General features: G+C 42.9%; 2 protein-coding genes and 1 long non-coding RNA gene across 7 annotated transcripts in view; 1 reads left to right on the forward strand and 2 right to left on the reverse strand.

The window, feature by feature from the left end:
- The window catches only part of CEP152 (centrosomal protein 152), a 50,734-nt gene extending 31,118 nt beyond the window's left edge, over positions 1 to 19,616 (reverse strand). For 2 of the 4 annotated variants that reach the window (XM_082198248.1, XM_082198245.1), the window contains exons 1-9: positions 13,700 to 13,840; positions 11,096 to 11,223; positions 8,911 to 9,002; positions 8,637 to 8,706; positions 8,139 to 8,471; positions 7,214 to 7,373; positions 3,726 to 3,866; positions 2,900 to 3,039; positions 2,034 to 2,234 (exon numbers count right to left, since the gene is read on the reverse strand). In XM_082198248.1, the coding sequence (XP_082054374.1) occupies positions 2,034 to 2,234; positions 2,900 to 3,039; positions 3,726 to 3,866; positions 7,214 to 7,373; positions 8,139 to 8,471; positions 8,637 to 8,706; positions 8,911 to 9,002; positions 11,096 to 11,197 (1,239 nt within the window). In that variant the 5' untranslated portion in view covers positions 11,198 to 11,223; positions 13,700 to 13,840. Of the gene's footprint in view, positions 1 to 2,033; positions 2,235 to 2,899; positions 3,040 to 3,725; positions 3,867 to 7,213; positions 7,374 to 8,138; positions 8,472 to 8,636; positions 8,707 to 8,910; positions 9,003 to 11,095; positions 11,224 to 13,699; positions 13,841 to 16,439; positions 16,556 to 19,481 lie in introns of those variants that run through there. The other 2 variants (XM_082198247.1, XM_082198246.1) reach the window with 2 other exon arrangements.
- Positions 13,902 to 18,473, forward strand: LOC309518590. Its single transcript, XR_014213531.1, has 3 exons — positions 13,902 to 14,110; positions 17,739 to 17,867; positions 18,412 to 18,473. It is a non-coding gene; the product is annotated as an uncharacterized lncRNA (long non-coding RNA).
- A 3,310-nt stretch (positions 19,617 to 22,926) lies between the features above and the next one.
- Positions 22,927 to 26,421, reverse strand: part of SHC4 (SHC adaptor protein 4) — a 61,050-nt gene continuing 57,555 nt past the window's right edge. For both annotated transcript variants that reach the window (XM_082198506.1, XM_082198505.1), the window contains 2 exons: positions 24,927 to 25,168; positions 22,927 to 23,519 (listed from right to left, as the gene is read on the reverse strand). In XM_082198506.1, coding sequence (XP_082054632.1) covers positions 23,370 to 23,519; positions 24,927 to 25,168 — 392 coding nt within the window. In that variant the 3' untranslated portion in view covers positions 22,927 to 23,369. The remainder of the gene's footprint in view (positions 23,520 to 24,926; positions 25,169 to 26,421) is intronic.

A 26,421-nucleotide genomic window follows, 5' to 3' on the forward strand; every position in this document is an offset into this window, starting at 1 on the left:
GGGGGGGATGTGGAACACAAAAACATAAAACTATTTACATATTGTCAATTAAATAACACAACAATTGGAAAAAAATGTATAGACATTTCGTTTTTTTCATTCCATTGTAAGCCATCTAATTCATCTTCTGGATCTCAGATTTATACCAGCAGTGAAAAAGTTATTATTATGACCAGTTATTATTATTTATTTTTTAATTAATCCACTCTACTTCAGTTGAAATTCCTAAAGTATGTCATTTGGGTGCTATTAACATTTTTGCTTCAATTAGCAATTCACCACCAAACTACCATGTTCTGATTGTTATTATTATTTTAAGATGTAACTTCTTTTTTGGGTAACAGACACAATGATATATTACCATATTTTTCGTCCTATAGGGCGCACCGGCCCATAGGACGCACCTTGGTTTTTTGGGGGGCGGGGGAAATTAATAAAAATATTTATTTCCCCCCCCCCCCAGCCGCGGCTGCTGCCCCAAGCCTTGCGCACACCTGCCCGAAGCACGGGGCACCCTCCGGAGGGCTCCACATGCTTCGGGCGGAAGGCTGCCGCCCCAAGCCTTGCGCACCCGGCGGGACCTCCCGCCGGGCTTGCAAGGCTTGCAGACACTCGCCCGAAGCACGGGGAGCCCTCCAGAGGGCGCCCTGTGCTTCGGGCTGCAGGCTGCTGCCCGCAAGCCTTGTGAGCCCGCGGGAACTCCCGTCGGGCTTGCAAGGCTTGCGGATAGCTTCCTGATGCCGCTCGTTCTCCAGGCTTCAGCGAAAGCCTGCATTCGCCCCATAGGATGCACACACATTTCCCCTTCATTTTTGGAGGGGAAAAAGTGCGTCCTATGGGGCGAAAAATACGGTATATCCAATCATATTTTACATATTTTCCAGAATATATTTTGCACAGGATTATACATCATATGCTCCTGCCAACCTAGCAATTCAAAAGCACGTCAAAGTGCAAGTAGATAAATAGGTACCGCTCCAGCGGGAAGTTAAACGGTGTTTCTGTGTGCTGCTCTGGTTCGCCAGAAGCGGCTTAGTCATGCTGGCCACATGACCCGGAAGCTGTACGCCGGCTCCCTCAGCCAATAAAGCGAGATGAGCACCGCAACCCCAGAGTCGGCCACGACTGGACCTAATGGTCAGGGGTCCCTTTACCTTTATACATCATATAATCTGCTTCACTAGTGATTTATTTATTTTTTAAGGGAGGGAGGGGGAAGGAAAAGAAAAATTGAAACAAGGCTTTAGGATGGTTCAGGTATCACAAACTTAGTCCAATATACTGTGGTTTCTTAAAGGAGCTGTTGCAAGGATAGCTTGCTCCTGGCTTGATATATGAAGCTACTCTTAGAGTTATTGCTATTGCCTCTTGAGCTTTTTGTGGGATGAATCAACTTTCTTTTCAGCCACATCCTTCAAAATGGTGCCTCCAGCACGCAGCCAGGTGGCTTGCTTTTTTCCTCATGTGGGTGTAGAAAGAGACAGGAACAGAAAAAGATTAAAAAGAATGCCTAAAGCTTTTTTTTTTTTTAGTTTCGACCACCCCCTTCTCAGATTTCATCTCTTTTGTTATGTCAGTTGGTAAAGTCTCTTTAAGGTTTTAAATCACTTCTTTAGTAAATAAAAATGAAGGTGGGGAAGTATGAACCAGTCCCAAAGATGGATGCTTTTGATAATTGAATTTTATCAACATTAAGAGCAATGTCCTCCAGGGGCCTCTGGTGGTGACCCTGGGAAACTGCAGCCCAATTTAGAAAGAGAAAAATGGCTGTTCTTCTAGGAGTGGTGGGGCAGGAAAGAAAGCTGGAGTATAAACCACCATCTGTTTCAATTTCTAAAATAAAGGAGAAAGCCACTGAAGACAACTGAGCTCTGTGGTTTTGTAGTTTCCATGCATTCCGTATGCTTCCCTTCCAAGTGTATTTTCAAATGGAGAGTTGGTATTTAGAATCTTTGTCAGATGGAAAAAGCAGAACATCGCAACGTTTCATGCCCTCTGTGTGGTATTTTCAATATTGTAAACCTCAATCTGACCTGCTCCTGGAATGCTATATTCCTAGCATCCAGTTTCTGCTGCAAAGACAAGGCTTGTTCTTCATGTTTCTGTTTGAGCGCTGCAACGATCGCCTCATGCTGCTCTCTTGCACGCTGGAGGGTGTCAGAGCGTCGAAGTTCCAAGAGCTGCTGCTGCATGGTTTCCATTGCAACTTCTGCAACTTTAGATTGTTTGATCAGCTACAAAATCAAACAGGAACACGTGTTAGTTCAAAATGATTCTCTAGCCACCTTAAAAAAAATAACATTCTTGACATAATTTCTCTGGTTACAAAGTATTCTTCAACTTCTTAAATAGAATGCCATATCATATGTTACGAAGCAAGTATTACGCAACTATATTTGGCTAAAAATATCCATAATAATCAAGCTTTTTAAAAATGCTAATACATAATAAAAGGCCAGTTTTGCTTGGAAATGTGGACTGTTTGCATACTTCTTTCCCAAAGCAATTGACAGCACGTAGTTTTCTTCAAGACCATGATGTCACACACTTTTCTTAGCCCCTGATTAATTTCTGGATGATTACTGTTTCTCCAAGATTTTGCTACCAAACGTTATCTGAGATGCTAACAACAATGAGATACAAGAAGCCTTTGATTGTTCTTTATGTGCTGCTTAATATGATCTAACAGCATTATAATTGGATTTAGTTGCAGACTGTATCCTGTAGTTCTCCTTTTAGTATCTCTGATATCTTTCCAAACAATCCTAATCCATTTGAGTCCTACTATATATGGGTGATGGTTCTCTTTTCTTTATGACATCACCAACAAAATTCTGAAATGTTGCAGTACTTTGGACAAATCTTTTAATAACTATGAGAATTGTAATAGTTACCGTACCTGCTCCTCATTGGCAGCTAGCGTCTGAATTTGTGTTTCTAAAGCTTTTATCTGGCCTTCAAGCTGAATTTCTCTTTCTTTGGCATTTTGATGGAGTTTTTGACTTTCCTGGAGACTGAGACACATGCCATCTTTTTCATCTTTTTTTTAAAAAAGAAAGAAAAATATTTAAAACCTCTAGATTAAGTTTGAGGGGGTGGGGGAAAAGGACTACGATGTCTACCTGTCAAAATGGCCCATGGGTGGTGGGGAGACCAAACGATCTTGCCCACTGGTTGAATCCTGTTCCCTCCCCCTGAAATAGTCAGTCCCTGCTCACACACAATTGTAAACATTAATACAATGATCAGCATGGAAAGAATGAACACACAATTTGTCTCTAATGAAGTAATTTAATTTTAGGGTCCAGATTGGTGTAGTTTTAATTTAATGAACACACAAATTACAGTTCGGACAATAAATGACAGCAAAATAACAGTGTGCTGCTTTGTTTTGTTTATTATTTGTAATAGGCACTTCAATATTAACTCTTGCATATCTGGTCCTCTTACTGCCCTTTTGGCATTTTATCTTTGTTATTTCCCAAACTTCTAACACACCTCTGCCAAGAATGCAAGGGATCTCGGTCAATAATCCCAAGTGGGAGTGAACTGGGGAAAACAGCCTCAAATTCCAAATGAGGATTCCTTCTGGATCTAATATGGCCTACGGGCAGGGGGCTCCCCACCACTGCCAGAGAAGAAAATATTTTATTTTTAAGGGAGCTAGAATCTTCACAAACCAAACCAAAACTCTGCGGGTTCCTCCCCAAGGCAAAGAGATTTACCTTTTACAATTGCAAGCTGATGAGACAGATACCTAATCTGCTGGGCTCTTTCTTCCAGCTGGTTATTAAGTTCTTCCAGTTTTCTTCCTTTTGCTTTGTTAAGAACCTGAAGTTGCAGAATCTGCATGTTGTCTGGAGAATCTGTCAATTCAGATACAACTTCCAAACATCAGATATTAAAATATGTATGGTTTCCCCAACTAATATAAATATGGCCATATTTTTTTTAATGGAGGGATAATTATATCTTGATAAAAATATCAGAAGTTTTGCCTTTTGATTCCCACCCCCCCCCACCCCAATTAGATGGCAGAGCCAACTATGAAGCTTATATGCAGGGATCCGAATATTTAAACTCCAAAAACCCCACAAATGAAGTCTTTGCTGTCCCAGAGCTGCTGGGCAAGCAACTTTACCTACAACATTCTGGCATTTAAGTGGTATATTAATTACTAAAATAAATTGAGGGAACTCAACCCACCAGGCAATAGCACTGTGGCTGCCTGCAATTTGACCATTCACATAGACTTCTTCCTTCCTAGTTCCCATTCAGTTTTTGTTTATGAATCTTACACAAATCATATGATGGAAAGGCAGAGAGCCTTCCACAAGATCAACGGCGGGGCGGTCTGAGCGTGTGTCTTGTGAGGCTTGTTGTGAGCATGTTGCTTGAAGGGTGTGTTCATGGCTGGCTGGTTTATCTGCCAGAGAAGGCCCCTTCAGGATGTGACCGATTTTTTGTTCTGCTGGCAAATAGTGAGGCAATCACTGCAGCAACTATCAGAGCCTGTGTTTATTATGGGTAGGAAATGTCTGAAAGCTGCTCAGTACACCTTGCAATATACACCTAATAAAAGGGCTACCTCTGCCAAGATGCAAAGCTCTATTTTGTAGGCCTCACGTGAGGTCTCCAGGCTGATAGCTGATGGACATTTTTTGGGGATCGAAACCGGGAAAGGGGGGGTGAGAGCTTTGGAATCCAAAGGGTGTATAATTATATGTGGTTTTCTTCTTTTTTGTTATTTTGTTTTGCAATTAATATAAAAACTGGGAAATTCGTGGAAGGGAATTTGGGTCGACCTTAGAAAAGGGTGTAAAGAATGAGTATTGTTGTTTAAATTGAGGTTTATAAGTTAAAATTGGTTAATTAAGATGAATTAAGCATAATAATAATAAGGTAAAAGCTGGGGACAAGAACTTGCTGAACTAATTATTGGAATTGGAATACAAGAGGGGAGGTGTGGGGAAGTCAGGGAAAGATGTTAAGAAAGTAAGGATTTGAAATTATACCTGTTATTTGTGTTGTGTTTGTTTGTATTTTTGTGTCTGTTAAAAATTTGTGAAACTTTAATAAAAATATATGTTTTTTAAAAAGCTCTATTTTGTAGGGATGGGTAAACATAAATGCTGGCCTGAGTGTGCAGAGCTGTTGAAATAGCTGTTACTCTGTCAAGTGGGCAGTAACACACCTGGGTGCCTACAGGTGTTGTGATTCATAGACTAGAATGAGTGTGTGTGTGTGTGTGTGTGTGTGTGTATGTACACACACACACACACACATATATATATATATATATATATATATATATATATATATACCCACACCCACCCTTAATTCACCTTTCTATGATAGGATGAAATGATACAAAGCGCTTTGTTCTTTTGATGTGTGTCCTAATTGCCCTTCTGAAATCTAGCAAGTGCCAAGATTGCTCTATAGGGTGGGAGAAGTGCAGGAAAAAGGATAGAAATATTAATTCCTAGGTACTGTGGAAAGTGGTGCTGGTTTTTGTGTGAAATGCAGGGTCTGTATGAAGAATCGCATTGTCCTTCAGAAACAGTTCTTTTTTCATTGAGAGAGCCTTGAAGGCCTGGCTGAGGCAATACTACCTGGAATGCTACTTTTAAGGAGAGTAGGCGCAGAGAAACCAATCTGGGGGGTTCAAAAGGAGGCTGACCTAGCACCTCCGGGCCCATGTGTAGTCTCCAAGTCAGAAATCTGTGAACTGTTGGCCAGCTAAGGAGTGCTGCCCTTCTGAGGAATCTTTCCACTTGCAGATGTGGCCAACAGACCTGTGGCTCACCTGGGATAGCCCTGAAGTTAGTGCAGAAACTTGGTGTCTCAGTGTTGGGCTTGAGGCCCTGTTCCACGCCAGATTATAGGAACTGCATGAACTCTGAAGCCAGGTTCCAGTTTGCCCATCCACTGTCTATGGCACCATCTGGAAAAGGCTCCCCACAAAAGGCCTCATAGATCCAGTTACAGTGGTGCCTCGCAAGACGAAATTAATCCGTTCCGCGAGTCTCTTCGTCTAGCGGTTTTTTCGTCTTGCGAAGCAACCCTATTAGCGGCTTAGCGCTATTAGCACTATTAGCAGTTTAGCGGCTATTAAAGGCTTAGCAGCTATTAAAGGCTTAGCGGATTAGCTGCTAAAAGGCTATTAGTGGCTTAGAAAAAGGGGGGGATCGGAAAAAAATCGGAACACTCGCAAGACGTTTTCGTCTTGCAAAGCAAGCCCATAGGGAAAATCGTCTTGCGAAGCAGCTCAAAAACGGAAAACCCTTTCGTCTAGCAGGTTTTCCGTCTTGCGAGGCATTCGTCTTGCGGGGCACCACTGTAGTTGATGCCTTCTGGAGGCCAGAATTGTGTCAATCACCTGTGTAGCACGTCCAGTCTTTTGGAGTCTTTGCCTCTCAACCTGAGAGAGGTCCAATATTGGCCTGGATTTTGGAAAAGGCATGCCTGTTCAGTGTCCACTCTGCTGGCTAGATATAGTCTGGTGAGGTAGTCTGTTGTACTGTGCTACAATCAAGGCCAGGTTTTCTTCTGCAAAGATAAGGAAAGCTTGTGCCTCTTTTAGGAGCAAGCATGATCTGCCGTCCCCTTGGTATTCTAGATGTGCTTTTGTGGTTGTGTCTTCTGTCAGGACCAACACTTTTGTGGCAAATGGTGACTGTGAAGTGTCTTGGTGCTAGACTGACTGCCCTGAGCGCTAGCCAGTTTATGGTGTGTGTTGCTTCACTGCTTGACCAAGTTGCTTGCGCCCCTTAATGTTGGCAGTGTGCATTTGGTTAGTTAGGATGGATCCAGCCACCAGGTCAGACTGTTTCACCAACTTGTGTGTGCATCTTCATCACTGCAAAGGTTTTGGGGAGCCAAAGAAGACAGTAAAGAAGGAAATGAAGTTAGGGTTGTTGTTTTTTAGAAAATACTTCAGAAAAAGAGCAATAAAGAGAAAAGGGCAAAGATAGGGCGGTAGCAGGAAAGGAAGCCAGCACAGAACACTGACAAAGAGAGCAGAGCAGAGGAAATACAAACACTTTAGGAGAAGGCAGAGACTAAACTGAAGAAGCCTAAAGGGAAAAGCACATATAGATCAACTAGTCACATGTCCCTGACGTAGGCAAATCACAGGGCACCACCATCTATAAGGATATCTCATCTGCTACCCATAGAACATAAATTCTTAGAATAATTAACAACTTACCCTCACCAGTACCCAAAAATTCTTGTTGCATCTCTTCAAATGCGTCATTTCTTCTTGTTGCATCTGGAGAAATAGGGACTGATTGCTGGATGTTATTCTGGTATGGCTTATATACTACTTTGCAAGGCTCCACAGTTGTTTCTGAAGTGCCACATTGCAACTACAACAGAAAAACATAATTTCTTTAAAAAGTAAAAGTCGCTTCTTACATTTGTTATCAGAGTTCCAATACCCAATTATGAAATATACATGTACTGTATAGTGCCACATATAAAGGAAGCATATATAAGCCCCATTCCTACTCCTTGCCTCTCGTCACTCATGTACTTTATTTTTTATTTTATTTGTTTTTTCTGTTGTTGTTTTTTACAAAGTAATAATCATAAATAAATAAGAATAAAAGTATGCACCCCACCACCAAGACCATTCCATTGTAACTATCCAACCTCCCAAAATTTCACCACCTCTTGCAATGGTTTGACCCCTTTCCATTTTAACAGTACAAATTCTACAAACACCTTCCATATCTCCTCAAAAATATTTCTCCTGCGTATTCCTCGTCTTACCTTAATGGCACATGTTAATTTATCATTAATAGCTATATCCCACACCTCTTTATATGCTCATGTACTTAAAAGAAAACACTTCCTGTATTTTCTATTTGTTTCGGATACCAGGCTCAAACAATATGTGAAATGTAGTACCCCAAGACCTTAATTTGGAAACCATTACTTGGAAAGCAGCCCTAACAATTTCAACAGAGCTTAGACCCAACTCAGAAGTGCCAGATTTGCTATTTGAAAGTTACAAACTGACTTAATCTTGAGGTTGTAGTTTTCTTGCAATGCCACTAGTTTTTACAGCTTTGGAAGATGAGTTTCAGGAAATGAGAAGACAAAATAGCAGCTTCAAAGAGTCTACATACCTTCAGATTTTCCTTCTTAGCATCAATGAAATTGTCTGTTTTGCTGTGTTGCTTACTGAACTCTTGCTGGTGGCCATTTGTGTATGGCCTAAAGTTTTCTGGAAGGTGATATATATTGTCTTGTTGGTAGTGGCTAGATGCTTTAAACCCATCTCCTCCCAGATACACTTCATCAGATCCATCCTCACTAGCTCTGCCAGAAATCTCATACATGCTTTTATCTTCATCTTCATTGTGATGCTCTGACCAGTCACTGCCATGCATTTCACCTTGGAAGTTGCCTTGGTCATACAAAAAGCGCTCAGCATACAAATTCTGACCCTGTTCATAGCCCTGTGAATAAAGTTAGTTAGCACAACTGGGTACTAGTTATGTTACAGCTAGAAACGTTTGAAAGACAACATGAATAAATTATTATTTTGCAAACCTGAGCAAAGATAAAGATAAACAAGCAAGAAAGCATGCCAATCTGGTCCACTGTATGTCGTATTAACTTACACTTGGTGGATTTGTTGCAACTGGATGATCATTCCATCTGTTGGCACCCTGATCCCAGGGTTTCTGCACTCTATAAAGAAAGTACATGGAGCCATAGGAAACACATGAGCATATGTAGCATTATTGTGATATATATATATTAATAGCTTTTTTCTTCATCTGGCCTCCTACTCAGGCAGTTGATGTTGCTCATACAGTTACTGTGAGTGCCATTGAAAAATTTCAACACTGTCAGGAGTGGGTGGAGGATAATAGAGAGAGTCAAGTTTCTTACTGTTCATGGTCCTCAGGTGCACTGTAATCAGAGAGGTGATCTCCGCTGTCTTCTAGCATATCATGGGGAAGGTCTGTTAATAGCTGCTGCAACTGAAATAAGACTTATTATAGTTACATAAACATGCAGAAGATTGGACTATATGATCCCCAGGGTCCCTTCCAACTCTACAATTCTATATTTATTTGATTCTATGGAGCACATATCCACTAACTCGACTTGTGCTGAAGCCAAAGAGGTTTCGGCACCTTCAATACCAAAGGAATTAAACTGAGGAGAAGGCATGCTAAATTGTTCTGAAAATGCCATACCATTATAATATTGCCACCACAGCACATATTATTCTTTCTCTGCTGGGCCATGAACATTTGCACAAAAAGTATGGAAGATATTCATTCTCATAAACAAGGCAGGTAAGATGGAATAGAACCATAGTAACACATTCATTTATGGGAGCTGACCTATTGCACAACCTACACATAGATGCCTTTGAGGGGCATGCTTTGCTGCTACCCAAAACAGTAAGCAAGATTAGAATTCATTAACTTGTTCAGCACAAAGTTGCACATCGGAAATATATCTCTAAGACTGTAGTTCAGACAATTAGGTTGGATACAGACATGGCCGCAGCAGCACTCTGCTAACTGGATGCGTCATAGGCAGAATTCAGAGAAGGAAGCTGTTGTCGTTGTTGCTACTAGTTGCCCCTGCATCTCCTTATACTACACCCCCATGACTGCAAGAATCTGCTCTGGAAGGTTTGTGGACCCTATGAAAGTGTGGGAGACAGTGCTGTGGGATGCAGCAGATGTCTCTGTTGGATCAGAGTCCCTTTGGAGAATGGTAAGACTGTTTGCAGATTAGACACTCTGGACCCAACGCCTGTAACTGACTACTTGAAAATAATCAGGAGCGATACGTTACCCAATCACCAGTTTCTTTGTATGAGCTTAAAGGTAAAGGTAAAGGAACCCCTGACCATTAGGTCCAGTCGTGACCGACTCTGGGGTTGCGGCACTCATCTTGCTTTATTGGCCAAGGGCGCCGGCGTACAGCTTCCGGGTTATGTGGCCAGCATAACTAAGCAGCTTCTGGCAAACCAGAGCAGTGCACGGAAACACCATTTGCCTTCCCGCCGGAGTGGTACCTATTTATGTACTTGCACTTTGACGTGCTTTCGAACTGCTAGGTTGGCAGGAGCAGGGACCAAGCAACAGGAGCTCACCCCGTCGCAGGGATTTGAACCGCCGACCTTCTGATCAGCAAGTCCTAGGCTCTGTGGTTTAACCCACAGTGCCACCCGCGTCCTTTGTATGAGCTTATCACTCCATTCCTCACATTTCTCAGAATACAGGGTGGGGAACTCTCCCCCAGCCCCCTGTCTGTCTCTCACACCCACACACAGAGTTCTCCATCTCAACTCCTAGATGACTTAGAGAAGCCAGGACAGGTAGCCGATTTGAATGTTGCACTGTTTGTCTTGACATGACATTATATTGATATGCAAGCCTGCCTAAGGGAAGAGTGTGTGGCAAAAGCTATCCTATCCTCCTGGCCTGAATACTGCCTCCTGCTCTGCTCCAGGAATTGATGGAGGGTGGGGTTTTATCAAAGGTAAAGGAACACCCACAACTGCTGCTGACTTCAGAAAAGAGTTGCTGCTCTTGCTGTCTAGACAGATCTATATAACTGCATTACAAGAATGGTAACCTGAAGAAAATCTGTTTGAGCCTGCTCTTGCCTTCTCCCTCCCATGCCTTTTCTTCGTATGTCGTGGCTTTCTAGATTATGAGTCTCTATAACCAATTTTTGTAGGCCACTCTGGGAGCGTTTCTGGCTAAATAACAAGGAATAAATGCTTTAAATAAATAATATGCAATGGAACATACAAAACTTGGGAACCCTATAATTTTACTTCGAAGCTGGAGTGGGTGGTAATAATGTAACATTATTTCAACTGAAGTATCATGATAGGAAACCAATACTGCACTTCTCTAAGTATTTTTTTTTTAAAAAAGCCAGAAAATGCTGTGAATGTAGAACTTAAGTCTCTGCAGGACCAACCTTTCTTTTGGGAGGGAATAGCTACAGGCCACTTACATCTCTCAGAATACCCTTCCCCGGTATTTCTTTGTTGAGGAAGTTACTTTTCAGCAACTAACTAAAATAAACTTTCTTTACTTACTTGGAGCAAGGAATCCTGTATAGAGTGCACCTGTTCTTCCAAACCTTCAGTGAGGTTTTGGTACTTAGAATGGATCTCAACTGATACATCTGTGCAGTACATTTTCTTTTTTTCACGCTACTAGAAAACTGTACACAACATAAGCGATTATGGTGTTTTAAATTAGATACCCAATTTTTCTTCATCCTAAAACTAGCAAAGCCTATACATGTTTGTTTATTAAAGCATCAGCTCACAAAAAGATTAACGGGCAAATAGGAGAAGTGCCTCTCTCATATTTTAGAGTGGGATTAAAGGTAAAGGTAAAGGGACCCCTGACCATTAGGTCCAGCCGTGACCGACTCTGGGGTTGCGGCGCTCATCTCACTTTATTGGCTGAGGGAGCCAGCGTACAGCTTCCGGGTCATGTGGCCAGCATGACTAAGCCGCTTCTGGCGAACTAGAGCAGCGCACAGAAACGCTGTTTCCCTTCCCGCTGGAGCGATACCTATTTATCTACTTGCACTTTGATGTCCTTTCGAACTGCTAGGTTGGCAGGAGCAGGGACCGAGCAATGGGAGCTCACCCCGTCGCGGGGATTCAAACCGCCGACCTTCTGATCGGCAAGTCTTAGACTGTGGTTTAACCCACAGCGCCACCCGCGTTCCACTAGAGTGCGATTACTATATGAAAAATAAAGGGGGTAACCACATAAGTAAGACTGCACCAAAACCACCAGGAGAACTATACCTCTTCTTTTTGGCATGACAATCAAGATTCTAAACTTATCAAATATACTACACATTGTCATCTAAATGTTCTCAGACGTTCCAAGCTATACACTATCAACACCTTTTTGTTCAATGTTTACAATTACTATTTCTATATAGACTAGGGCTTCAGCACTGCACAGTATTGAGGACTTCAGAACTGGAGTGAAGTAGATGAGTTTCTTCTAAAGATCCACTCATAAGAGTCAGCTGGAGGGGAGCAGGAAACCTTTGGAGAGCGGAGGATGCTGGAACTGGATGAGTTAAGGTATATAAGAACAGAGAGAGAAGGGTGAGCAAGGCCATGGAAGGTTTTGAAAGCAAAACTGAGGACCTTGTGCAGGATTTGGGAACTGATAGGAAGTCAGTGTAGGGATTTAAGGAATATGATGATGACAAGAGAGGTGAATAATTTTAGTAGCAGAGCGCTGGGAAAATGTGAGTTGACCAACGTGAGACAATAGAAGGCCAGAAGTGGGAATACAAAATATACCTAAGACACGGATTCATTTTTGCTGGGGGAGGGGCAGGAAGAAAGGAAGGGCTGCATTTTTATACTGTTGTAAAGGAGAAAAGATTGTGCCTGTTGTACAAGGATTTCAGATCATCTCTATGGATCTCCAGCTGTTTTGGGACTATAGTTCCCATCATCCCTGACCACTGGTCCTGCTAGCTAGGGATGATGGGAGTTGTAGTCCAACAACAGCTGGAGACAAAGTTTGGGAAACCCTGCTCTATGGATTAGAAGAGGGATGGAGAATCTCAAGGCCAGAGACCAAATGCAGCCCTCTCCTTCTGGCCCTTAGGACTATTTGTAGGCAACAGGCTCTTCCTGGCCCTGCTCTCCACCATCAAGTGTTTTGCCTGGCTGGAATGTGCCCTTTACTATAATAATCCTTCATTAGGCTGGATGACGATATAACTATAGATTGCTAAATACACAGTGTGCGTGTGTATACCTCTCACTTTTCTGTGGCTGGAATATAGTCTGCTACATTAAGCTAACAAATCACACCCATTGTCATGCCCGCTTTTACATCCAGACTTGCTCACTACTGCCATACAGTCCCCCTTCTTCCTGGCATGCTTACGTCAGAGGTTTGGGGATAGGGGGTTTATAGAAAAATGTCTAATCAAGTCAGTCCCCACTTGCAGTATGAAGTGGTAGTACAGCCCATAAACATGTTTACACCTCTGCGAAAATTAGGGAAGCATGTCACCATCCCGGTGGAAGGCAGGGAATTAATTCAGTTAGTAATCAGCATACCTAAAGGAGGGAAAGTTGGGAGTTTTTGAAGCCACAGAAGGTGGCTTCAAAAAAACAAACAAAAATCAAGGGGCTGGTGAATTCCATTTGATATCTGAACACGAATGCATTCTGGCAAATTATCCTAGATTACTACTTTGAGATAAATACTGTAGCTGTGATACTGTGAAAGCCAATAGCAAGGTGGATTAAGTGGGACAGGAAGCATATCCATCAAGGAATACTTCCCCCCTTTAATGACCAAACTAGACAAGAAGCAAAACAAATTCTATGCTGATTATTTAGCATTAATGCAACAATGACAGAAGATTGTACTGGTCAGCTGATGGTGGTGCAAGAGCCACTCTGGTTCTCTAGGACTAAATCAATACAAGTATCTTGCTGCAATGCAATTAACCAGCAATAGTTTTCCTATAAGCCCTCTTGACACAACTCCATTTAGAAATTAGCAGATCTGTGTGTTTTTTCTCTCTCCACAAAATATACAGAACTCTCAGGGAAAACTGATACACAGCAAAATCAGTTACATGTGCAACAGGCACCCTAAAACACTAAATAAATTAAACTAAATGTATAAGAAACACATACTGAAGTGCTGCATAGAACAGCAGAATCTCTCTTCATAACCAAGAGAGGCACCCACATTCCTAAATACTCCAGATAAGAGAAGGCATAATTCACAGTTCTGTTACAACAGCTGACTCCAACATGTACAGAAGCTTAAGAAATAGCAAATGACAAAAGCACTTTATTTAAAGGTGTTTTTTTAAACAGCCAGCCACACTAATGAGCTGTTTTGGTGACATCATGAGACACTCAGGTGTAATTTCAAGAAGATTATGATGTCACTATAAATGTCTTTCCAAGACAACAGTATTAGTCTTAACATAAAGAAGATTTCTGCGGTGGAGTCCAATCCCAGAATAAGGAAGTCACAGAAAAAGCTCAACAACTACACAAGTTGGACCTGCCATTATAGCTGTATAGCAGACATGCTAGGTCAGTCATATTGTAGAGCTGGAAAAGGTTCAGAAGAGGGCAACCAAAATGATCAAGAGCATAGAGCAACTCTTCTATGAGGAGAGGCTACAACATTTGGGCATCTAACTTTAGAAAACATGCTAGAGGTGTGAATGTTATGCATGGCTTAGAGAAAGTGCAAATAGAGCAGGCTTCCTCAAACTCGGCCCTCCAGATGTTTTGAAACTACAATTCCCATCATCCCTGACCACTGGTCCTGCTAGCTAGGGATCATGGGAGGCCAAAAAACATCTGGCGGGCCGAGGCTGAGGAAGCCTGATATATATATATATATATATGTATATATATATGCAGGTTTTGGTGTCTTCGGGTGTCTTCCCGTGTAAGAGTCGGGGTGTCTGTGCGACGTTTCGACGAGGTCTCACTCGTCATCTTCAGGCTGGTGCTTTCGGCTTCTTGTTACTGGAACAGAGCAGAGTCTGGTGTTTGAGTTCCTATAAATACTGTTGAGGGGTGTGGTGTATAGCCTCCAACGTTCTGGGCAGAGAGGAAGTTCCTAGATTAGTGTGCCTTTTCTTCTTTTGTTCCTTAATTACTTGAGGGATATCTTGGGTGATTTCATGAGTGATATTCTGAATACCACTGGGTGGTATTCAGGGGGGTGCAGCATCCGGAGGTGCCACTATAGTTTGGCTACTGGATGGAGTCTGTAATATGTCTGTGGAGAGGGTCTGGGTTTGATTGGTGACGACACGTCCCGCCTGCCAGACATCTGGAAATTAGCCCTCCCCACAAAAACCGACACCAGAACCAGAGGCACACAGAACGCCGTCACCAATCAACCACACCAGACCCAAACCCAGACCCTCTCCACAGACATATTACAGACTCCATCCAGTAGCCAAACTATAGTGGCACCTCCGGATGCTGCACCCCCCTGCAATCCCTACACAGATCTGGCTGGCACAAGGCACAAAACCACAGCTCGCCCCTATACACGAAGCCAAGCCAGAACACAACTAAATGCAGCACAGCCATCTTCTCAGAAAAACTCTTCACAAGCTCAAGAGGTCAAGACACGAAAGCTTTAGCAACTAATCTACACTTAATGACCCACCCAGTGGTATTCAGAATATCACTCATGAAATCACCCAAGATATCCCTCAAGTAATTAAGGAACAAAAGAAGAAAAGGCACACTAATCTAGGAACTTCCTCTCTGCCCAGAACGTTGGAGGCTATACACCACACCCCTCAACAGTATTTATAGGAACTCAAACACCAGACTCTGCTCTGTTCCAGTAACAAGAAGCCGAAAGCACCAGCCTGAAGATGACGAGTGAGACCTCGTCGAAACGTCGCACAGACACCCCGACTCTTACACGGGAAGACACCCGAAGACACCAAAACCTGCATATATATATATATATATATACACACACACACACACGGTATATATATACAGTGGTGCCTCGCAAGACGAAAAGAATCCGTTCCACGAGTCTCTTCGTCTTGCGGTTTTTTCGTCTTGCGAAGCAAGCCCATTAGCGGCTTAGCGGATTAGCGCTATTAGCGGCTTAGCGGATCAGCTGATAAGCGGCTTAGCGGATCAGCTGATAAGCGGCTTAGAGGCTTGGGGAAAAGGGGGGGGACCCGCAGGAACTCGCAAGACATTTTCGTCTTGCGAAGCAAGGCCATAAGAAATTCGTTTTGCGAAGCACCTCCAAAACGGAAAACCCTTTCGTCTAGCGGGTTTTCCGTCTTGCGAGGCATTCGTCTTGCGGGGCACCACTGTATATAGAAATTTTCCCATCTCTCAAGAAATTAAACTTGTGGGCATTCAATGAAACTGAATGTTGAAAGATTCAGAACAGACGAAAGAAAAGTACTTCTTCACACAGAGCACAGTTGATTCTGAAATTCACTTCCACAAGAAATAGCAACAGTCACCAACTTGGATGGCTTTAAGAGAGGATTAGACAACTTCATGAAGTTCAGCTACTAGCTACAATAGCTCTATAGCTGGTGAACGTATTTACATCAGCCAGGAGCTATCTTGTCTTAAAATCATCTGGTTGACCTTTTAAGAAGGTTTGAAAGGGAAGAACATAATATTGAAAGGAAAGAATATTGTGAATTATATAATGAACTGTTTATGATATACTGCTGGGCCAGATGGGTCATTGGCCTGGTACGTCAGGCTCTTAATATGTTCGAAATGTTCTAAATCATTTCCAATGTGGTCCTTAGTGCTGAACAAGTCATCTACCCCAGCGCAAGAAAAAAGGAAAGTTGGGGGGCGGGGGCAGAATAAGAAACATGAAGTTTTGGCAAGTCTTAGTTTTTACCTCTTGCTCCCTAGCATAGTCCTCCGGATCATATTCTTCATCTTCATGTTGTACTTGCAAAGCTGCGCTGTCAAAGTCAAGTGACATGTTTGGAATAATGTTTCTTGTTTCACCTGTGGTGGGGAAAACGAAAATTACACAATTGCAATTAATAATAAACTTTAGTGAAAGAGGAGAAGAGTCCTCAAATATACAGACACCGTTCCTAAAGTGACATTCCCATTAGCCAGAATTTGTTAGCTCCTTCTTACTTAAAAATTCTTTGATACTGACTTCTGGGTTTTACTGCTCACCGAGACGGATGGGTGAAGGAGTGGTTGTTGGAGGGGATTTCTGGGGCAACGCGACCCCTAAAAGCTTTCAAAAGGCACATAACTGCATATTAACATAATAGGAGTTAACAATGTTTGGTTGCCTGCTCATAGGCAGTCATTTGGCCTATGTTACACCTATTCCTCAAGACTGACCCCCTCCATCCTACCCCATCCGAAATTTTTAATATAACACTCCCTACTTGCAGTTCAAGTGCCAATTTTGTTCAGTTACATTACTATGCTTGGAAGATTTGGTATTCTGAAGTAGAATATGGTTGTGGTGATTCAGTCAGATACAAATAGCAACTCCCTATATAACTTTGAAAACAGACCATTTTAGTCTCAAATAAACACCTCACTAAACCTTCCAATCACCTCTAAATTTATTCTCTGCATATTATTCTTTAAAAATTAATCTCAAGATTTGCTAACAAAATTATTATTTTGCTCCATCTGTTATGCTTTTGATGAGTTCTGTGAAACTCAATTGGTACTTGAGAGATTGAGAAATGCCTTGATGTTTGATTGCTGCATTTTTATAGATCCAACCCAGACTCCTGCACTCTTCAGTCTAAAAAGCTAGCCTCAAGCATCCAACCTATAAATATAAAAAGCTATTTTATTTTCTAGTTGCTTTGTAAATTGATGGCTTGCAGAGTTTACCTGTTACAGTAGCTGGAGACGGGACCAGGAGAACTTAGCCAACCTTTTTGGTTCTGACCCACCACATTGAAATAAAATTCCTTTCCCTGAAGACCCTGAGAGAGGCTAGAATCCATAAACCTAAATTAAAAGAATGGCCAGCCCTACTCAGCCTAAATTCAGAAAGATTAGCTTGGGAAACCTATTAAGTGTTGAGTGACTGAAACCTTGCTGAGTGAATATGATAGTGGGAAATATTTTGTGACGCTCCCACTATTCCTTCAAATTATAACAACGTAAGAACAGATCTTCTGGATGAGGCCATAGGTCCATTATATTCCAGCATCCTGTGAGTGGCCAGCCAGACGCCCAGGGAAAGCTAGCAAGGAGGACCCAAAAGCTTAACAGCACCCTTCCCACTTGTGATTCCAAGCGGCTGGTATCCAGAGGCATACCATCTCCAACAGTGGAGGTAAAAACAGAGCCATCATGGCTAATAGTATCCTCCATGCATTTGTCCAATCCTCTTCCCCATCTCTGGGAAAGCCTTCTCCATTAACTTCAGAATTATATATCCTTCTTTACTTGCCTTTGGAAAGGCACATTTTTCTCAGCTAGCTGGCTTTTAGTTTAGCAAGCTTGGCAACTGGGATTTTGGCAAGCATCTTCTGCAAGTCCCTGGTCACCATTTTTGTTTTGCAAGCCGCTTTGAACGATCAGAAAAGCAGCCCAAAACGTTAACAAGCAACGTATGTGTGACGTTCTTCTGAAAACGTATCAAGAACTACTTCTAAAGCACTACATAGCACGGCACCTTTATGCAGCACAACCCTGTAAATGAGTATTGCTCAAAAGTGTGCCTTATTGAGGCGAATTAGAATTCTACCATTGGAGCATCTCAGGTTACGCTGCGAAGCTGCAACCCCACATCTATTTGGGCAGGTCAATAGTACGATTGCCTCCTGTCCTGTATTTCGGTGCGTCCTGTATTGATACAGCTTTGTCCTGAATTTTAGGTCTTCTCTCTGCCAAGTTAGAGGTCCTCTCCAAATGCCTGTGTTTGAAAGGGTGTGTGAAAAGTCATGTACAGTGGTGCCTCGCAAGACGGAAAACCCGCAAGACGAAAGGGTTTTCCGTTTGCGAGTTGCTTCGCAAGACGAATTTCCCTATGGGTCCAGGACCTCTTCTGAAGGCTGGCGGGGGGCGAAAGTCTTTGCCCCCCCTGCCTGCCTTCCCAGAGGCTTTTAAATCGCCCCGGACAGCGGAGAAGTCCTCCGCTGTCCCGGGGCGATTTTAAAATGCCGCCGGCCAGCATTTTAAGATCGCCCCGGACAGCGGAGAAGTCCTCCGCTGTCCTGGGGTTTTTTAAAATGCTGGGGGTGGGAAGAAAAGCCCTTGTCCCCCCCCCCCCAGCCTTCAGAAGAGTCTGTCCCCGGACCTGGTCTGAAGGCGGTTTCCCTAGGAACGCATTAATTGATTTTCAATGCATTCCTATGGGAAACCGTGCATCGCAAGACGAAAAAACCGCAAGACGAAGAGACTTGCGGAACGAATTAATTTCGTCTTGCGAGGCACCACTGTATTTAAGCTCCAAGTAGCCAAGCACAGATTTAAAAATCCGTGTGTATGTGCATGTGACACGTATTCCAGAGAATAGGCTGCAACAGATCACAATGGACTGCTTTCAAGTCGCTTCAGCACCAGATGAGAAAATTAAAAACCCATTTTGCCACAAAGGTGGCGACCCTAGACAAGGGGGGCTAGTCAAGGTAAGCGGCTACGTCAAGCTGCCTCAGTTTTAGCACGAGAGCGTCCCCTCTTTACCACAGCGAAGGACACAGGGGCCTATTTAAAACATTTTGTTTCTTAAAAAAAAACTTCGTCAGAAAACGGGGTGCGAGTTGAGAGGGAAGCAGAGCAGGCGAATTCGACGTCTAGGCCCCGTTTCCATGGCGACGCCCAACCACCACCCCTCCCTGGGCGCCCCCGCCGCGCGGAACCCCCCCCCCGGGTTCCTACACGAGCAGCGACCTCCCCCCCCCACTTTTTTCTCTCCAACCCCCAACAATCAGCCGAGACGCCTCACCTGTTCCCCGTCCCCACGCCGCTAAAAGCGACCCCCTTCCCTCTTCCGCGTGACGACCGAACCTGCCCGCCGTTCTTTGGATGATTGAAAGGAAGGCCGACCAATAGGCAAGGAGACAGACAGCCTTTCCACACAGCGGGCGAGAGAAGCCGGTGGGTGAAGAGGCGGGGCTTTGCTTTTTTGTTTTTTCCTTTCTTTCTGCTCCAAGCTCGGTTGCGTCGCGAAGCCTTTCCTTGTTTGAAAGCTGGCGCGGCTGGCGGCGGGAAAAGGAACCTGGCTCGGCGGTTGGATGGAGGTCTCAGCCAATCGGGAGGAGCGCAAAGGCCCAGACAGTTCCAGAGCCGGCTGCGCCTGCGCTCTAAGCACATTGCAGGCTGCCTGTTGGAAGGGGAGCTGAGTGTGGCAGATGGGAGGATTTTGGCTGTCTTCCAAATAGGAATTATTCTCTGTTCTGCCTTCAGGACCCATTCACCTGCTCTTCTTACACAGGGACAGAACAGAAGGAACGCATTGTTGGATCAGGACCAGCAATCACAATCATAACAATTGTTATTTGTATACACCACCCTTCAAGGATCACACAGAGCAGTTTACACTATAGAAACACAAAAAAATACATAACACAGTAACAAGCAAAAATAAAAGCCTCCCCCCCCAATTTTAAAAAGGCCGTAGATGGTTTGAGCAACCATGGCCACCACAGAAAAAGCCCGTACTTGCGTTGCCGCTCTCTGGACCCCTTGTGGACGAGGCACACAAAGAATGGCTTCAGATTATGATTACAAGGTCTGAGGAGGTTCATATGGGGAGAAGTGGTCCTTGAGGTGTTTTAAGGCTTTATATGTAAAAACCAGCACTTTGATTTAGGCCTGGAAATTAATTGGCAGCCAGTACATTAGGGACGCGGGTGGCGCTGTGGGTTAAACCACAGAGCCTAGGACTTGCCATCAGTAGGTCAGCGGTTCGATTCCCCATGATGGGGTGAGCTCCCATTGTTTGGTCCCTGCTCCTGCCAACCTAGCAGTTTGAAAGCACGTCAAAGTGCAATTAGATAAATAGGTACCACTCCGGCGGGAAGGTAAACAGTGTTTCTGTGCACTGCTCTGGTTCGCCAGAAGCGGCTTAGTCATGCTGGCCACATGACCCGGAAGCTGTATGCTGGCTCCCTCGGCCAATAAAGTGAGATGAGCGCTGCAACCCCAGAGTCGGTCACGACTAAACCTAATGGTCAGGGATCCCTTTACCTTTACATTTGGGCCAAGATTATGTGCTCAAACAGTCTTGCCACAGTGAGCAAACTGGCCACTGATTTCTGCACCTGCTGAAGTTTTCAAACCGTCTTCAGAGGCAGCCCCATGTATAATGCATTGCAGCAATCTAACCTAGGTTTCCAGAGCATAGATGACATTAGTTAAGCTATATCTATCCAGATAGGGGTACAGCTGGGTCACCAGCCCAAGCTGATGGAAGGCGCTCTTGCACCATTGAGACCACCTGAGCCTCAAGTGACAGCAAAGGATCAAGAAGTATCCTCAAGCTACGTACTCTTCCTGTAGATGGAGTGCAAGTCCATCAAGAGCAAATCTCCCCCCACCCATTTGGTCTAAGGAACTGCCCACTAACAGTGCCTCTGTCTTATCTGGATTGAGCTTCAGTTTATTGGCTGTACAGTACATTAGAGGCAAGACGGTGGTCCAGCACATCCCATGCCACACCTACAGATGTAAGGGAGAAGTATTGCTGACAACGTACTCCAAAACTTCAGATGACCCCATTCAGCAGTTTCATGTAGATGCTAAAATTGAACCCTGAGGAACCCTGCATTGCAGGTTCCATTGGGCTGAACAGCACTCCCCAAGCATCATTGGGTGCCAGAAAGGTGACACCTGTCTAATATTTAATGGGAGAACATTCCAGAGTGTAGTTGCCAGAACACAAGAGGTCTGATTCCCAAATTGTGCAGAACAGACCTCCTGGTGAGATTCAGGAGACCCTCAGCTTCAGAACATAGCGATTGGCTGGGTGTGTAAGGGGTGATATGATCTTTCATGTATCTTGGTCCCAAGCTGTATAAGGCTTTATACACCAAAATTGCCATGAGCAGTGTAGTCACCAACAAGCTATCTCATGCTGCAAGCCTTTTGGTAAAATGTTGGGATTCTCAGCTTCGCATTGTGACAAACTGTGTGAACAGTGTGTTGTAAAAAGAACAGAAACAAAACATGTAAAATATTTTTGCACAGACAAAGTTTATTTTTAAATGTCATTATTTTAAAAGCTAACCTTATTTAAGACTTTCATATATCCATTGTTGGGCATCCTAGGAGAGAATCACCATCTATTGCTCTGCCAACTTGTTCATCTCTTACAAATATGATTTTGGTGGCATTGTGCTAATATATAAAAAGGAATATACCCTGAGAAAACTATCCTTTCCATGTGCAGTGTGGTCTTGAGTATGTGCACTTGGAAGTAAGTTCCAGTGACCAGGTTCAAAACAATCAAATCCTGGCTTAATAGACCAGCAAAAATATGAGTGCCATGGACCTGCATGCGATGGCTTATCAAGTCAGGATTAGAACATCTGAGTGTGGCCACTGAATGCTGTAACTATTACTCCCTAGATGTGTGTGCTAAAGAGTGTAGTCTTCTTTTTCAAAACTCCAAACACACTACTTGGTCTCTCTGTTATAAAGTACAGAATTGCTCCAGTATATACTAATTTACATAATATTTCAGATTGACAACGGGTACAGAGACAGTGCAGGGTGAATATTTATTTCTAAGAAACTTAGTTTCTTAACTTTTAGGAACAAAAGAAATCTAGTGGAGCTGAAAAAGAGCAGAGGAAAGGAGAAATACAGAGCATGCAAAATTTAAAAAGAGGAAAGTAAAGTAGCCAGTTTAAAAAGGTCCCCCTGCAAAATAACATATAATCTGTTTCCTTTAGCTTCTCTATATTGTAAACTTACAATGGAATTTGAAAGTGAAAGTTATTTCTGATACTTGTTGGCATTATTAGTAAAATCATATTTGAGACTCTCAAAAATATTAGTATCTAACTAGGCTTACCATCCATTAAGTCCATCTCTTCTTTTTTAAAACAGCAGCGTGACATGCAAATGAAGCTTCAGCGATCGCTTAACATGTCGTGCTGCTGGTAAAGGCATAGAAGGACTTTTTGAAAAGTAAGCAAACCTAAGTTTAACCCAGTGTCAGCTTCCGTTTCAAAATTATGCTTAATTTACATTCTTAGATTTAGCAAATGTTGCACAAACATTAAAAAAGTTTAGGGATAATAATATTTATTACTACTAATGAATGAATCTGATACCTTTCTTAAGCTGCAGTCTTCAAATTGACCTGTGGTTCTTTTATCTCTCTCTCTTTTTTGGCAATCATATGTTGTATACCTAGACAAATTAATCAACTAAGTTTTTTGAAATCCAGTATAAAGATTCTTTATTTCCCCACACCTCCTTGGTTAAAAGGCACATATTTCTATCATTCCAGCCAGTTTCTTCAAGTCAGTTTTGCTTTTGCTTGTGATCGTTTGCTTGTGCTTTTATATTTCATACTGATTCTAAAAATCATTAGAAAGTGATTCTGGTGCTTGGTATCTCCTCTCTCTCTTGCTCTCCAGGGTTTTATTTCTGTAAGGTAAAACTGTTATAGCTGTCCAGATGGGACTGTATAGATGTAAAGTAGATAAACACACTGGCAAGTAGATAACACACACGCACAAAGTCTTGTGTAACAGCATCTAGATGCATCATCTATTCTTTGCAGAGCTGGATTCCTAGGATCCATGTTTCGGAATAGTCACTTGAAGCTTTGTTAGGAAAAAGAAAGGAGGAATTGTCTTGAGGACGGCGTAAGCCAACCTAATTATTTGTTATATTGCGGGTGTCCGGTCCCTTTTCTCAGAGGCTGCTTCAGATTTAATTCACTTCCAGAAGAGATTATTGGCAATTTATTTTCCATGTGGTAACGAATAAGATGATCCACACTGTCAAACACATGATCTTTGGTTCTAACCTAGAAAAGACAGCAAAAAATTAAAGGCAAATGTTAGTTTTCAATTGTGTGTCAATAAGGTGGCTCTGCGTCTCAAACCACCATATTGCACCTGCCTTCTCCCCAGCTTTTCTTCCACTTGCAATAATATTAAAAGCCAGAGTCATGATTGCTGTATGCTACATCCTAGTAGCAGGGACGCGGGTGGCGCTGTGGGTAAAACCTCAGTGCCTAGGACTTATTGATCGTAAGGTCGGCGGTTCGAATCCCCGTGGCGGGGTGAGCTCCTGTTGTTCAGTCCCAGCTCCTGCCCACCTAGCAGTTCGAAAGAACCCCTAAGTGCAAGTAGATAATTAGGTACCGCTTTATAGCGGGAAGGTAAACACCGTTTTCGTGTGCGGCACTGGTGCCAGTTGCAGCTTCGTCACGCTGGCCACGTGACCCGGAAGTGTCTTCGGACGGCGCCGGCTCCCGGCCTCTTGAGCGAGATGAGCGCGCAACCCTAGAGTCGGTCACGACTGGCCCTGATGGGCAGGGGTACCTTTACCTTTACATCCTAGTAGCAGCTGGTGTGTGTCTTGTGCTGCAGGGAGCAGCTTTGTTCACCCAGCTTCTCAACACAGTGGTCGCTGCTGGGCACTGAGCGGGCAAGGGTCTAAGCGGCAGGGAGGTTGGTGCAGTGTGGGTGCAACAGCGGAGCCAATCAGATGCTCACACTATTTCTATTCCATTGCACCACCCTCTCTGCCACCTTGCCCCTCCCCTTTCTGTTACTGGCAGGAACCTCTGCACTAGGAAGCTAGGTGAGCAATGCCACCCAACCTTGTTTCATCCCGCTGTCTGCTTCTACTGCAGGGGTCAGCAACCGTTTTCAGCCATGGGTCGGTCCGCTGTCCCTCAGACCATGTGGTGGGTCGGACTATATTTTGAAAAAAATATATGAACGAATTCCTATGCCCCACAAATAACCCAGAGATGCATTTTAAATAAAAGGACGCATTCTACTCATGTAAAAAGACGCTGATTCCCAGACCGTCCATGGGCCGGATTTAGAAGGCGATTGGGCCAGATCCGGCCCCTGGGCCTTAGTTTTCCTACCCATGTTCTACTGGATCCTGGATCCGACGCAGCATGCCTCTAAATAACAGTTGCCAGGGAACTGTTTAGGGAAGTTTTTAATATTTAATGCTTTATTGTTTTTAACATGTGATTGGGAGCCGCCGAGAACGTCTGGGGAGACTCAGCCAGATGGGCGGGTTATATATAATAAATTTATTTATTTATTTATTATTATTATTATTATTATTATTATTATTATTATTATTATTATTATTACTACAATAACCAGACAATGCTATTTCTGGCACTCTGCACCTGCCCAGTGATCCTCCTAGTGATTACTATATCCATTTTCTTAAATGTTCCTACCTTGCCTTCAGGATCCACCAACAACAGATGTTTTGCTTGTCCTCCTTGTAGCCCACTCAAAACATACTGGCCAGGTGACGTTGTACTTTCACGCACCAAAAAATCCCCATCGTTCACTAAGAGCCTCTCTGCTGCTTTCCTGGTTAACTTTCCATGGTAGCAATCTTCATTCCATAGCTGCTGCTGTATGCCTGCAATGCTTCCAAGACTTGCCAGGTTCTGCTCAACCTCTTCCAATGATTCTGAAATTAAAGTGAAGGAAATGCGCAGGTCTGCATTAGCCAGTGCTTCAAACTAGCACCGGAACTGGAATATTAATAGATAATGTGTAAAATAATAGACAATGTGCAAGGAAATAATAAAAGAATCAATTGAATAATTATTAAACTACAACAACACAACAAGATGGAAGAAGTAAAAAAAATTGAGATCACACATGGGTGAAGGGGAGTGGGGGGTATACAGGAATTTATAAAAATTTCTAATATAATATTTCTAATTGCGTTGCATTTATATATAGCAAAGGGAAGTCTATAGCAATTAGGTATATTTTAATCTAGTCAACTATGTAATAGGCTTATGTTACAAAACGAATATGGATTTTGAATTTGATGTTTGTAATTCTTTTTCGGTTTTGGAAGCTTTTTTAAAAAAGCAGCGAAGGAAATGCACAGGTCTGCATTAGACAGTGCTTCAAACTAGCACCATTGGCATGCAATAAACTACCAGTAAAGAGACATGATCATGAGAACATAAGAAAAGTCCTGCTGCATCAGGCTAATGGCACATGCAGTGCAGAATCCTGTTCTCACAGAGGCTAGCTAGATGCCTATGGGAAGCCTGAAAGCGGGACCTGAGTGCCAATCCCTCTTGGGATTCCCAGCAACTGACATTCAGAGGCCTACTGCCTCCAACAGCGCTTCCAAAACCTACAAGAATGAATTGACTTCAAGACGCAAGATTTGCCCACTCTGGAAGAATGGCAGACGCAACTGATAGACTACATGGAACTTGCTGAAATGACCGGCAGAATTCGAGACCTGGGAGAAGAGACGGTGGAAGAGGACTGGAAAAAATTTAAGGACTATTTACAAAAACATTATAAGTTGTATGAATGCTAAGAAAATGCATGATAGAAAATAATACGGCATCAGTAAATTTAGTTGTAAGATGTTTGAATAAGTGATGATTAAGAAAAGGTTGAAATTTGAAGGAATATTATGTTTAAGCTAAGCAGTTTAGTACATGACAAAATATTGAAAATTTGCGACATAATATTTGAGAACTATAAAATAAGAATTGAAATAAGGTAATAATTTGCTGCTTATAATTATATGACTAAGAACGCAGGAAAGGGTGATGTGAGGAAGTCCAAAGATTATGAAAATTAGATTTATGAACAACTATATTTTATCTGTATTTTTCTTTATTCTTTTTCTTTATTCTTGTTTAATTTTGCTCTGACTTTTTCTGTTTGTTGTATTATATATGTTTG

Source organism: Podarcis vaucheri, assembly GCF_965113315.1.
Source record: "Podarcis vaucheri genome assembly, chromosome: 14".
Lineage (NCBI taxonomy): Eukaryota > Metazoa > Chordata > Lepidosauria > Squamata > Lacertidae > Podarcis > Podarcis vaucheri.